Below are 14,923 nucleotides of genomic sequence, written 5' to 3' on the forward strand. Positions count from 1 at the left end.
AACTACTGCAAGTGTACATACCAGCTGCATTGAATTACACATGCACAGTGTAGCTTATTGATTAAATAGGATTTTATACGATTTATACAGTTTGTTTGCAACTCAGACTGCGTAAGTCATATTAAACGTTATGGTCCTGACTAATACAACTTATGTGAGTTTTACTGTATTTGATTGAATTAATTTAAAACGGGTCTATGAGAATCAAGACTCTTTTCCATCCTTCACTGTAACGTTCTGCAGATTATAACCAGTCATGCTTTTTGCTGAAGTCTTTGGACTTAAGAACCCTCTTTGATTGAATAAATATTGTTTCATATACTGCATGTCTGTGGACAGGCTCAAACCCAACTCCACTCTTCCATCAATCTCTGTGCTACATTAAACTAAACAGATTATATCTTGCAAAACGAATTCAGGCACACCTTATGGAAAGTAAATTTAGTTCAACTGGAGCAACTTGCCAGGGCACAAAGAGTTGCCACTGTGTCCTGGATACAACATATCATCAATGTGAGTGAATCTGGCTCATTCAGTAGCACTCTCACCTCTAAGTGAGAAGGTTGTCCTGTGGAGTCCTGTAGCTCAGTGGTTAGAGCACTTGCCTTGCAAGTGAGACACCTGGGTTCAATTCCAGGCAGGGTGAAATCTTGGGCAAGTATCCTTACTCCACACGCCTAATGATAATCCCTCCAAAAAACAAAACAATAATAAATTGGTCATTTTCAATCCACGACTGTTTGTGGAACACTGCTGTGCACAATTGGCTGCCGCGTTTTGCCCACAAATATGCAGTCAATTCACTTTGTAGCATATTCTGTGAAGCGCTTTGAGACGTCTAGAAGACGTGAAAAGCGCTATATCAAATACGAGGATTATTATTATTATTAAGGTTGTGGGGTCAAGACGCACCATGGGACATGGAACTCATATAGTCGAAGATGACACTTCAATGCAATGCTGGGGTTGTGCTGCATTATCGAAAGTGGCGTCCCTCGGATGAGATGTTAAACTGAGGTCCCGACTGCCTGTTCAGGTGGATGTTAAAGATCTCATGGCATTATCAAAAAGAGAAATGAGTTTCTCCTGGTGTCCTGGCCAACAAACCCCCAAATAAAATTTGTCACTCACTTCATGGCTGCTTGTGGGGCACTGCTGTGTGCAAATTGGCCGTTATGTTTGCCTACAAATACACAGTGATTACATACCATACCAACATAGTATGAAGCACTTTGAAAAATGTTGACACCAAACCTATGCAAGGATTATTTATTATTATTTATTAATTGGGTTTGTGAGACCCTGCTTTGTGCAAATTGGCTGCCACTTTCACCCACAAAAACACACAGCCACTCCACTTTACACTATATCCTGTGAAACGCTTTGGGACATCTTACTGAATATGAAAGGCGCTGTACCAAATGTAAGGATTATTATTATATCACATACACAGACTCACATAGTTGCTTTAAATCATGCATAATTTCTTAGTGAACGAGATTGTGCACAACATTTGATTGTAAAAAGTAAATTGCACATGGCAATAGCCCACAAACAGTTGTTGATTGATTATAAATAATAAATATGTGCATCATTCCACTGGAAAAAGTTTGACACAGCCCAATCAGTTTCCAGAAACTACTCAATCTTCAAAATTACTTGCAATGAATGGAGAAAGCCAATGAGCTTCTTTTTCGAAACATAGAATCTTTCTGCATGCAATGCAGTAATTTGGTTCATTATGTCCATTTCACCTCCACACTGTATGTGGTCTTTATTAATAGACTTTTTTGTCTTTAATTACTGACTTGCTTCACGCTTGCCTTAGGTCTATGTCAATCCCGATTGGGTGTACATTTTAAGAATATTTAATGCCACCACATCATTATTCTTTTGCATTGCCTATCTCAAATGAACAAGAACCTCAAAACCTGGCACTTAAGATGGGTGAATAAGCAAACGTAATATCAATAGGCTCTAATGATGCAGAAAAATATTTCTGATAACCCAAAGGTTTAAAAAAAGTTTTCTCTTCAGCTTTTATAGTATAGTATGGAAGATAAATAAGTTGTTCAGTTCAGAATACACCCTGCACTGCCTTGCCTTCTGGGGCCTTGCCCTTTCCTACCTCTGTGACCTGCTATCCCCTTATCAACTGTCCGCGCTCTCTTCTCAGGAGGCTCCAGCCTGCTACACGTTCCCCACTTGGCCCGCCCCCCCCTTCGCCCCCACCCTTTCGAATTCCATCCCATATTCCCTTCGCTTCGCTCCCTCCCTTGCCTCCTTCAAGGCACGTCTCAAGACACTCCTCTTCGACCGTGCCTTCAGCCATTGTCCTACTCTCCCTGCCCTCCACGCTCCCTTAACCCAATCCCCTCCCATTCTCAGGTCAAAATCCCTGACTGTCCAGCGCCTTGGGACGTCCTCCCAACGTGAAAAGTGCTATACAAATAAATTTTGGAATTTGCATTATGTAATTGTTTGTGAAACATTTAGTGCACAAAATTGGCTGCAGTGTTTGCCTACAAATACAGAGTTACTACACTTTACAGAAAACCGTGTGAAGCATTTTGCAATGTTTTGAAGTTGTAAAATCAAATGGAAGGTTATTACGAGTATGATTTCAAAATTGCTACAGCAGAAACAACCACACACTCTTGTGCACATTTGTACATGCCCCAAGAGATGAGTGACACCAATTTATCTCCCTCCTGACATTTCTAAGACAAGACTAAAATGGAGTCCTGTAGCTTAGTAGGTAGAGCACGCCTTGCAAGCGAGAGGACCTGGGTTCTATTCCCGGCAGGGGGAAACAATGGGCAATTTTCTTTACTCCACACGCCTCTGTTTACCTAGCAGTAAGTAGGCACCTAGTTGTCAGTCGATTGGTGGATTGCTTTTCCGGAGGTAATAATTCCGTCAAAAAAAAATAATAATAATTTGGTCACCCAATCCACGACTGTTTGTGGGACACTGTTGTGTGCAATTGGCTGCCATGTTTCACTCACAAAATATTCTTTGTCAATTCACTTTGCAGTATATTCTGTGAAGCGCTTTGAGATGTCTCGAAGACATGATAAGGCGCTATATCAAATGCAAGGCTTGTTATTCTAAAATAGTGAGAATCAGAGGAGTTTTATTAGTGACTGTATAGATCTCCCCAGGGGCTTTATTAAGCTTCTACTATTTTAGAAATGATATCCAAAGTACACTGTGTTTATACCACAGCAGACTTTAGACCTGAGGAGGCCAATTGTATGAGAGTTTGTTTTTAACAAAAGCATCCTGCACTGCTTGGGAGACATGGGCAGAACGTGGAGCTACTGCTCGTGAAGCATTTACACCATGGCGACATTTGAGTCAGAATACAATGAATCCCACAGCTGGAGGGATGAGATCTTACACTGGTACATTGCCAAGCGTTCTCTTCAGTTTTCCATTCTCAAACTGCAGTATACAGGTTAATTCCGAGACAAACTGTGTAATTATAATCCCAATTTGAAAGTTTAAATGATCAAGAGCTTATTTTTTTTCTTGTAATTTTCATGCCACAAAGAACATCCACATAACTTAAGGGTGCAGTCAACACAAAGAATAAAGTGGCATCAGTCAAAGGAAGGACACCCAGCTTTCATTCAGATGGATTGTCAGTGTAATCCCAGGTCCAGTGAAATTGAAGGAAGGATGGACAGTGTTGGTTTGTTAGGGAGACATTCTCTTTCACTATCTTAACAGGGATAACTCAAACCTGCGCTTGTCGGATGTCAAATAACCAACTAGTGACTATGCTCCTTGGCAGGGAGGTAAGCAGGGTCTCCTTGGAGCTGAACTGGCTCCAAGATGTCATGTTTGGCAAAAGAATGTCAGAATCGAGCCAGCCCTCTGTGGTGGTCTCAGTAGTCCAGTTCCTGAGCCAGGAGGCACTGCTGATGACAGCCTGGCTCATCAGCGGGATTTGGAAGGACAGACCAGTCACCGGGGGCTGCAACTCTTCTCACTCAGCTCTGTTAACTCTGCAAGCCAAACGCCTTACGGGCAGGGTGGTCCTAGCTGCACAAGTAGCAGGAAGGATTGCCAGACAGTGGTTTCAACGTCAAGCTTTGCGGTTTCAGCTGGTTAGAGTCCAGGAGTACCCCAATGGACACTCTGGGGTCCCCATGTTTTGGTTCTTGCCAATACTAATATGACTAATACTTTCTGGAATTAGATAAGCAGGATACATCCTTCCAGGGAGAGAGTGAGCATTCCATTCCAAAAAACATCTCTGAAATTTCCATATTTAGGGATATGTGGAAATCTCAGTTTGGTTTGGATACTCCTAAGCATGGTGATAGGTTTCCCCATGTGTTAGGCACCCAGCTGACCAAAAACAACTAAGTATTTTTACAATGATGGAGATGCTTAGACCACATTGTCATAATCACTGCGAAGCACAGAACCAAGGTGAACAGTGAACATTATCACCAAAGTACCTTCATGGATTGTTCAATACAATGCAAGTTATAATACCACTGTACTGCTTGGGAGACATGGGCAGAACGTGGAGCTACTGCATTTAATTTAGCACCTTTCATGTTGGAAGGAGGTCCCAAAGCACTCGACACTGCTGACTGGGCAGCTGAGGTGGGAGCCGAAGTGGGTGGGGAGGCGAAAGACAACTGAAAGAGGTACACCTTGAGTCAGACGTTGACAGAGTGAGGGAGGGAATGGTGCAGGATGCAGAGCTAACTATGAGTGTCTTCCATTGAATACACAATACTGTACATACCACTGCTCAGTCTAAAACTCAGATTTTACAACATTCCATTCTAAAATCACAAAGAGCAGTACACTGTACATTGTGGAGTCCTGTAGCTCAGTGGTATAGCGCCTTTCATGCCAGATGGTCGTCCCAAGGCGCTGGATACTCAGAATACACAATCACTATAATTTACAGAAAACTCAGCACTGCAATTTGAGACCTCTCAATATCGTAGCACTGCAACAAATGAAAGAGTAAGGAAAAATTCTTAAAATATGACAGGAAGCAAATCAACCAAAACAAGTACCGTTCAGTATCTGTGATTAGCCAAATATATAATTTCAGTTATATTGCTGAATATAATCATTCATCCAGATTTCACAACCATCTACATAGCAGGTTGAAAAGCCTATTCAGAACTTGAGAGCATAGACACAGAAGCTAAAGTGTTTACAACAATGTCCAGCAGTGACGCAATTACAACAAACAATATCCAAACTCAACTTTCTGCAACAGAAAAAAATATAGGTGGCACTGAGAATTTTAATGTGAATCTGGGGATTTTATCTGCATCATTCCTCATTGGGGAGGACAAATTATGGGGAGATGGAGAGAGAGCGGGGGAGTGGGATTTAATTGGTTAGCTCTTTTCAAAGAGCCGGCACAGACACAATAGGCCGAATGGCGTTCTTCTGTTCTGTATAATTCTATGATTCACAATAGAAAAAACAATCGATTTCACACCTTGTGTTCTTGGACAGACGTATTAAAAATACCCTGAAGTTTTTGCAATGTCTCATATATGCATAAAAGCTTTTTTTTGTTGGTTTCTTTATATGCATTACGTTCAGTTTACTTGGATAAACTAAAAGGACTACCATCTATTTAAAAAGTATTCAAGGAAAAAAGAGAGCTGTGCTTCACTTTATGAAACTGCTGTCGTTAGCAAAGCAGGGGTTATTTGCTCAATCAAATGTAATCATCATCTTTTCTGAGCTCTGTCAAGAATTCTCAAACTCTAAAATCCTCGAGCTTAACAGCTTTTCATTCAACCAATACAAATGCTTTGATTAACTCAATCACTACAGTAGCTGTTCACGTTTGTGTTCTCTTTGTAGGCACTACAGTAGTTGAGCACTCAACTGTCCCCTCCCCCTATTTTTGACTCTCTGATGTAGGCCGTATATCAGATAAAATGTCTGATGATCACTAGAGCATGAAAGTACGATTTTATCCAACTCAAATCAATACAGATGACTCATTTCACATACTTCAATTGGAACTTCTTTATCCCTTCAGTCATTACTTACTTTACTTTGGACATGGATGCTTTATATACAATAATATTTATTTCTAACGTTTTTTCAAGAAGCATGAAAAGCTGTGGTTGAATTATTTAACATTTGACACCCCATGGACAGAATTGAATATACAAGTTGTTCCCATTTCTTTAAGAAACACATGATCTGTGTGCTAATCAAAGTGTGTCTTACTTTATTCTGGAGGGAAAAACATTGGAAAGCAGGTTGTTAAAATCAGAGGTCCAATCCAATGGACGGCAGTATATACTACTGTATAATCTTGACTCCTGATTACCATAAAGAAAATAACAACTATGAAACTGCTGTTTCTTTGATTTGACAAGGATAGTTAAAGAACAATCAGGGCAACACTTTAAACACTTAAGAGCAGATCTTTTATTCTCAACTGCTTCCTGCAAGTACACAGTATTCATTTATTACCCACTTGTCAAAGGCAGTGCTCCTATCTCTTCTCTATCAATTCTTGATAGCATTGTTTCAGATACTTAACAAATATTACAAAGATAAAGTGCAGCTTTAATTTGACATGCTTTCCTGGCTACGGATACATTTGCATGCTCAGCCTAGCTCAGTTAGCACTTTTGCCTCTTGCCTTCTCAGAGGGTTGCAGGTTCAAACCTCATGTTGGGTAAAAATCGGTTTTCACTTCATATTCACTTCAAATTCACTTCACAGCTGTTTGTAGATATTGCTGAACTCATGTTGTCTGCCACATTTACCTATAAAAATATGCAACAGGGATTTTTGGCCAAGACACTGAGAAAAACTCCCCTGTCTTTTTGAATAGTGCCTTGGGATCATTAACTTCCACTTGAACAGGGAAATAGAACCTCAGTCTAACGTCTCACAGATGGAAGGACGGCACCTCAGCAATGCACCACAGCCCTAGCAAGACACTGGAGTGTCAGCCAGACTACCCAAGTTCAAAGTCTGATTATTTTATTTAACATGGCTTTGGACTAAGGTGACTTAAGAACATTATTTATTTAAGAGTTAGGGAGCATTAATTGCATTTACAGGGTGCTTTATTAAATGTTTACTGTTGGCTCTACTACAAAGCAGTTAGGTAAAAATGTAACTTGAATGTTCCTTGAATTATAGCCACGATAGCTAGTATAAAACCATTAAAAACGCCAAGCATCTTCTTACAAATGCAGGTGAATTACCTTGTTCCGTTACAGGGATTAAAAGGCCTTAAAAAAACAATCTTCATGTAAAATATATACGTAAATATTTCCACGCGTAATAATTGCTGCGGAAATAGTGAGCCCACTGCAACTTATGCAAAAATATATCAAGAGTGTAATAATTTATAAAGCAAAAAAAAACCTTACCAGTGAACATCGAAAGGGGGCTGGGCATGCAGTAGCCTTGAGAGAATGGTCTGAATTGTTCTTGCGAGTCTGGTGCATGTGCACACTCAGCCCAGCCATTTACCACACTCACAGGTAAGGAGTTTTTTTTATTGTGCCCACTTTGTATTGAGCCATCTCTCTTAATGTGTGGCATCCGTGAAAAATTGTCCACGTGAAAAATATGAAACATCGGGCCAGTCTGCAGTCCAGTTATGTTATTATGCAATAATCCTTGTATTTCATATTGCACAATTTACAGCAAAATGTCTCAAATAATTTATTGAGTTTTCTGTAATGTATAGTGACCGAGTTCGTGAGCAAACGCGGTAGCTAACTTAAGCACAACAATGTCTCACAAACAGCCATGATGTGAATATCTTTATTTAATATGGGGAGAAATTATTTTTTCAAGTAATGCCATGGGACCTTTAATGAACACAAAGATGGAACCTTGATTTAATGTCACACCTCCATCAATGCATTAAAATGTTAGCCTATATTCCAAGCTCAAAATCCTGGCATCAACCTGTTGACTCAGAGACGATTGCTATCAACTGAGCCACATTGTTACAAATTTATTTCTGCCTACCGTTTCTCTATTATACACACCCATGTGCACTATATACACAACATGACTGTATATCCCTGACTGTCCAGTGCTTTGGGACATCTTCCCAACGCAAGAGGCGCTTTACAAATGTAATTATGTACAGTATGACAAAATGTTTTTCAGTCTTACCACAGTCTAAAATGGTGGAAACCCAATTCATCATGTACAATCTCAGTGTATCAAATAATTGTCTTCACTGACAATGTGATGATTCAGAATTGGATAATAATGTGTCCCTCCATTATTCTGAGGGTGCCAATAACTATAAGGTTTTGAAACCAGTGGACACAGAGAGAGGAATACAAGACCAGTAAGATAAAGCTTTCTTGATATAATAGACACCAATACTGTGATAATTACCTTGCAGGCAAAACAGGAAGGTTGTTCATTAAAAAATACAATGTTTCTTCACACAGGAGTAGTGTTGCAAAGAGCACAGAGTTGCAAGGATAAAGTGGCAGCGAAGCACATTCGCTCGTTCTTCACTGCCCTAAAACTCCTTCTACTCAATCTACTAGAGTTTGTCTAATATGTCAGTGTTAATCTTATACCCTGAAACTATAACTGAAATTAACATACACTACTCCATCAAAGTACAGTAAAGTATAACTACTGACCCAGGCACTTTAAACTTAAAAAAAACTACAAGCACAGCAGCTGTGTTTGTGCTAATGTGCTGTTCGTGCCATTGTATGGTTCTTGATTTTTTTTGAAGGTCAATCTTCAAAGGGAAATATTCATTTAGGAATTTTGAATTTATAAAAGGCCAAGCAACTCGGAATCCATCAGATTGAGGTTGTATAACAGAGCGAGGAATCATACTGGATGGTTACCATTAGACCTGCCACCTTTCGGGGCCCCACATACCTGGCCATATTAGATTTCTGACATGTTGTCATTTGTATTCTAGACCCAGTAACTTTTATTGCACCAACAGGGAAGAGGAAATCTAGATTTTAAAGGGAAATTTCATTTCCTTTCACTTCCAATTCTTTTTCATTATTTTTCTCAGTTTTCATCATTCTCTCGGTCACCTTCCCTGCCTTTATCTGTTTTATTGATATCAGTATCATCATCACTCCTTTCAAGGTTCCAACTTTGTTACTCTTTATATCAATATGTTTTCTTGTATCCCTGTATCCTCACTTTCTTGAAATGAAGACTTATTGCTTAATTTCTTACTTGTAATTCATTCTTTTCCAGGACCTCAAGACTATGTGAACCCCTTACTTTCTCCAGATTTTCCCTCTTATGATCGCCCACAAAATACAACTCAATTCACTTTACAGTCTATTCTGTGAAGCGCTTTGAGGCATCTGGAAGACGTGAAAAGCGCAACATCAAATGCAAGGATTATTGTTATTATTATAGGCTTTTAAAACCAAATTTGAACAACAACAAAATTACATTTCTATAGCGTCTTTCACTTTGGGAGGACATCCCAAGGCATTGGACAGTTAGTTTTTCGACCCGAGCTGGGGGTCGGGATTGGGGAGGATGGGGGGCAAGAGGGGAAGCAGGGAAATCGAAAGCATGGTCGAAGAGGAGCGTATTGATATGGGTTTTGAAGGAGGCAAGGGAGGGGGCGAGGTGGAGGGACTGCGGAATGGAGTTGCAGAGGGTGGGGGCAGAGTGGTAGAAGGCCCGCCTGGGTAGGCAAGGCGGAGGATGTGAAGCAAGCCTGAGCCCGCTGAGCAGAGGGAGTGGGCAGGATGGTAGGGGATTAGGAGTTCGCAGAAGTAGGGGCGAACAAGGCCATGGAGGGCTTTGAAGCTGAGAACCAGGCTCTTGAACTGTATCCTCTGTGTGATGGGAAGCCAGTGAAGTCAGGTGAGAATGGGGTGATAGGGTCACGGAGCCTGGTGCGGGAGAGAACGGGTTGCAGAGTTCTGGATGATTTGCAGCCTATGGAGGGAGGAGTTGGGGAGATCGACAAGCAAGGAGTTTGCATAGTCTGTGAAGCACTGCTTCTTTATTTATCTCACTCTCTCTCCTGCTGTATGACTTTTGACTCCAGACTTAGACTTTTCCATAATGTACTTTTTTAGATTTGTTTAAAAAAAACATTCATCAAGCCAGAGATTCAGTGAATATACAAGTTCTACTGGTAAATGTTCCTGCTAAGACCATGCCTAAGAATGTAACAAAGAATACTATGTCTATGTAATTCCCCTCATAATAATAACTGCATTTGATATAATGTCTTTCACGTCTCAAAGCACTTCATAAGATATAAAATGTAGTGTCTGAGCATGTTTGTTTCAACATCAGCTTCGTTAATAAATGACAATGTTGCCACAGGTTCAGACTTCACAAAAAAAGTAATTCTGCGATAAGGTTTGCCAACCCTCCTGTCCTGGAGTCTCCAGGAATTAAATATTAATCTCCTGGGCACTGCTGCGAGAGACCTGGGAGATAAAAATCAAAATGGTTGATTTTACTGGTGGGGATTCTTTAAGGCATAGTAGCTCGAAAGGCAGTAGCGGAGGCAAGTAGCCTTTAGGTTTATGTTTGGCATCTTTACCTCCCATTCCGTCTCGCTTCCCGTAGCCTCAAACTGTACATCTTGTCATGTGATCCAATATGTGATGTCATATAATGAATTCTCCAGGAATAAGTCCAACTAAAGTTGGCAACCCTATTCTGCAATGATCTAACTTACTCAGAATTACTGAATGAAAAAAACAGCATGAATCACTGAGCGCTAAGTATCCTGGTATATAAAACAAAACTAACAGCCAAGAAACGTTCACTGTAATTAAGCAGAAAGCAGCTTGAATAATGTAATGAAAGGAATGACTTCACCACAGGAGTTTATTTCATCTTTATAAATGGCATGAAGATTGCTTCAATGCTGGAATATAGATTCTCATTATGTTGTTTTTAGTCCTATCACCTCTGTCCATTTCTAAAGATGAACAAAATTAGAATTAAAGGAGATTTCTTAATTCTGGATTTTTGTGGGTGAAACCTTGAATGATTCAAGTTTAGAAGCTTTGGGACTGGTCATTAAGATTGTTACAATTCATTACAGGGTTCTACATTTACAAATAGTTTTTAAATCCTGCTGTGACCATCACATTATAAAGCTACCTCTCAAAACATATCTATAATGACTGCCTTTAGTCATCTTTCTCTTCCTCGCTCCCCTCAGCTCTCCCCTCATTTCCATTGCCGAGCCAGAATTGTTGGCTTGGGACGTCTTCCCAATGTGAAAGGCACTATGTAAATGTAAATTGTATTTTAAGGCAGAAATGACAGCACATCAGCAAAAGTGTGGTTCTTACTGTTACCAATCACCATCAAGCATTTGCTTAATCTTTAGTACCTTTTTTTAAGAATTAGTAGTTCTTCTTGTCTAGTTACCTAATTGTCTTAGGCCACTACATTCTACTGGTCAGTAAGATGATAACAAAAAGGCAATACATTCATTAGAAGCAAGGCATTCTTTAATTTAAAGTGTTGTTAGAATAATACAAATGGCTGTTGAAGCCAAGCCCTTACATCAACAATAATAATCCTTACATTTGATATAGCGCTTTTCTTGTCTTCTGGATGTCTCAAAGCGCTTCTCAGAATATATTGTAAAGTGAATTGACTGCATATTTTGTGGGTGAAACGCAGCAGCCAATTGTGGACAGCAGTGTCCCACAAACAATCATGGATTGAGTGACCAAATTATTATTTTTTTTAAAAAGGGATTATTATCCCCGGAAAGCGATCCGCCAATTGACTAACATTTCACCCTGCCAGGAATCAAACCCAGGTGTGTCACTTGCGAGGCAAGTGCTCTAACCACTGAGCTACGGAACTCCATGATCAAAAGGAAATTAATGGCAAAAGATTAAGCAGTGGCAATAGAGTAACCAGCTCCAGTGGGGAAGTTTGCATGAGGAAATCCAAGATGAACCAAAAGGTCTTTTTCTGTGCTGCAAACCTTCTGTTTCCTTTCTTTAGGTGCTGTAAATAAGTGTGTGAGGTTTTAAAAGCTTATTCAGTTACTAGTTTTGGTTGACTTATTAGTTATTAACCAAAATATTCTGTACTGAACATTACTTTCTTTTAAAAAAGCGATTTTTCTTTGTCTTCCTTATCCCAGGACAATTAATTCTATTTTCTTTCTATAGAGGCATGGTTTGCCCTCTGCTAACTTGCTCAAAGGACTATGAGTGTGCCTTGGCAGTGAGTGTTCACAGGGTATTTGACCAGCACCGCAGCCAAGACTGTTCCTGTCTTACCTCTTGTTTACATCTACATCTTCTAGCAGGGAATTCTTAACAGCGACCAGGAGCAAGAACCTGGCTGATTTTTCCCTCTCTGTCTCAAAAGCACTTAGATCAACTGTAAGGCCCAATTCCCTGCCTTGGATAAGATCAGATTCCTCCGCACAGGCTGTGATTTGAACCTGTAACCTTATGTTCTGTATAGCCTCGTCCTGGATTGAATAAAACCTTTACACATTATGCTATTGAGAGATGAACTGAACCTTTCAACCAATATCTTTCTAATTTTAATCTTATCCATTCATCCAAATACTGTGAGAATATTTGTGGAGTGTCATGTAGTAAAGCATACAATGCTTCAGATTCGCAGATGTTTCAGGCGGGTGAGTAATTTACTCTCCATTAGGTCACTTGCTCAAGCCTCCAGGCTACTCCACATTCAGAACCCACTGGGGAGAGCTTAGTTATTTTATTGATAAGGTCAGTAATTGTAGTGTGATGCAAACATTAGGGATTTGTCACAAAAGAGAAAAAATATTAAGAAAAATCACTATGACTCTCCGTGAATAGTATCTCTTCTGTTGTGACTAAAGAATGACAACAACAAAGAATATGGCAAGTTATGGAGAAGGCTGCGGTATAGTAGCTTCCACTAGGGAATAATGGAGAAAAACAGAGTAAATTTCTCTGCCAAACACACAATTGCTTCTACTCAACTGTAACTTTCTATGTTAATATAATTGGGTGTCAGTAAGGAAATAAGTTGTGCTTTAATCCAATTATTATTATTATTATTATTATTTATTATTATTATTATTATTATTATTAATTGGTAATTCACTGTAATGAGTTACAAAAAAAACTGAGTTATTTATCTTTGACAAAACAACCACATTAATATCCAACAGATGTTAGACAGATACAAAATATACGTTCAGAATTACACAGCCAGAATTATCAGACAACCTCACATTAGAAAAAAAATCTTGTGGATGAAAGTAAATCAAATATAAAGACACAGTGAAGATAAAGCACCCAAATAGACACTGGGAATTTTAAATTTAGACCCTCACAATATTTTTACACGATGACACTGCGAAAAACACCCAAGGCAAATAATAAAAATCACCAACATTTCAGAGAAAAACAAAATAGAAATTATGTGCTTAAATGCTCTCAAATTAGGAATTTAAATGTGGAAACTGTGGTGTGCTGTGAACAATTGAGATTCAAGGGTATTTAAGGCAAATATTGATTGTTTGAAATGTGGACAGAATAATTATTAGCTCTTCTGGAATTCAATTAATGCCACTAGTTTTCATTGAATATTCCATTCCCACTGAAAAGTCCATTAATTGGTTAGTGGATTTGACTCTAAACTTCTGGAAACAGCAGTCAACTAACAGTAAAACTGAAGTCAGATCTCAAGGTAATGATAAAGGTTGTTGTGGAAGAAAATAATCAACATTTTTAAAATGAGAAGCCCAGAGATGATAGAAAAAGTCTATCTGAAAATGTTCCTTGGTTATTTACAAATTCAATTTGCTCCTGCGGACACTATTAACATTCATTGAAATCAATTATCTTGGGCATTCTTTCCGTGCCCCTAAATCAGAGTTCATTAATCCTTGGTTCCATATCCCTAACCTTTGACACAGGAATCATTATACAGTGTCATTAATGTCACTTCTGCAAAACCCTGTTCACCATACATTATCTTACTCAGCTTCTTCTGTTACAAATGGTTTATATCCTGCTGCATTTCAGTCTCAGATCATAGCTCATCAGGTGCCTCTATTAACTTGCTTAGAGTATCAGTTTCCTCAGTGTCTTCATTTCCCTAATCTTCATCCACACAATTAATTTCAAAATGAATGCCCTACAATAATGGGTTATCTAATTACCTAACCCTAACTTACCCTTTTAATACCTGCACTAGTTTCTCTCCAGATCACATCACTTGCTTCACTTAACTTATTTTGAGTCAGAGTGCCTGCACTTAACAGAACCTCATAAGAATCCAGTACCGCTTGGACCTTAAAGGATATACCTATATTTACCGTTGCTCTAAATGAGACACTCAGCAAAAGTCAATTTATGGTATAGATTATGGCCTTTTTTTAAAAAAAAGTGTAATTGGACAAAATTGACAGTAACTTTTTTTAAATCACAATATGACAGATAGCTTTTGCCTTCTTACTGAGACAAAACATGCTGAAAAAGTCATAGCAGCTTCAGCCATGAACCCATTATTATATTTGAAATGATTGTGGGCTTCATAATGTTATCCTATCTTGACCAGTACTGCTTTCCTCCATCTCCTCCACAACGTCCACCTCCGACCATACCTCACACCTAATGCAGCTGAAACCGTTATCCACCCATTCGTCACCTCCCACCTCAATGTTTCCAATGCCCTCTTCGCCAGTCTCCCCAGTTTCACTATTCATAAAATTCAAATCTCTGCTAACCATATCCTCACCCATACTAAACTGTACACCCCCATCATCATAGTCCTTGCCAGGTTGTATTGATGTCCTATTGCAGAATGGATGAATTTCAAGATCCTTCCACCCACGTACAAATCACTTCATGTCCTGGCACCACCCTACCTCTCCAACCTGCTTGCACCCCACTCCTCCACCCACCCACTTTGCTCAGCTGGCTCCAGC

The 14,923-nt window shown here is 39.4% G+C and overlaps 1 protein-coding gene across 1 annotated transcript in view; it reads right to left on the reverse strand.

The window, feature by feature from the left end:
- The window catches only part of LOC103184290 (protocadherin Fat 3), a 390,074-nt gene extending 379,498 nt beyond the window's left edge, over window positions 1-10,576 (reverse strand). Inside the window, 1 exon segment of the mRNA XM_042334569.1 lies at window positions 10,553-10,576. Within this exon segment, the coding sequence (XP_042190503.1) occupies window positions 10,553-10,559 (7 nt within the window). The 5' untranslated portion in view covers window positions 10,560-10,576.
- Between the last annotated feature and the right edge of the window lie 4,347 nt (window positions 10,577-14,923).

Source organism: Callorhinchus milii, unplaced genomic scaffold (genome assembly GCF_018977255.1).
Source record: "Callorhinchus milii isolate IMCB2004 unplaced genomic scaffold, IMCB_Cmil_1.0 Scaffold4, whole genome shotgun sequence".
NCBI classification, from domain to species: domain Eukaryota; kingdom Metazoa; phylum Chordata; class Chondrichthyes; order Chimaeriformes; family Callorhinchidae; genus Callorhinchus; species Callorhinchus milii.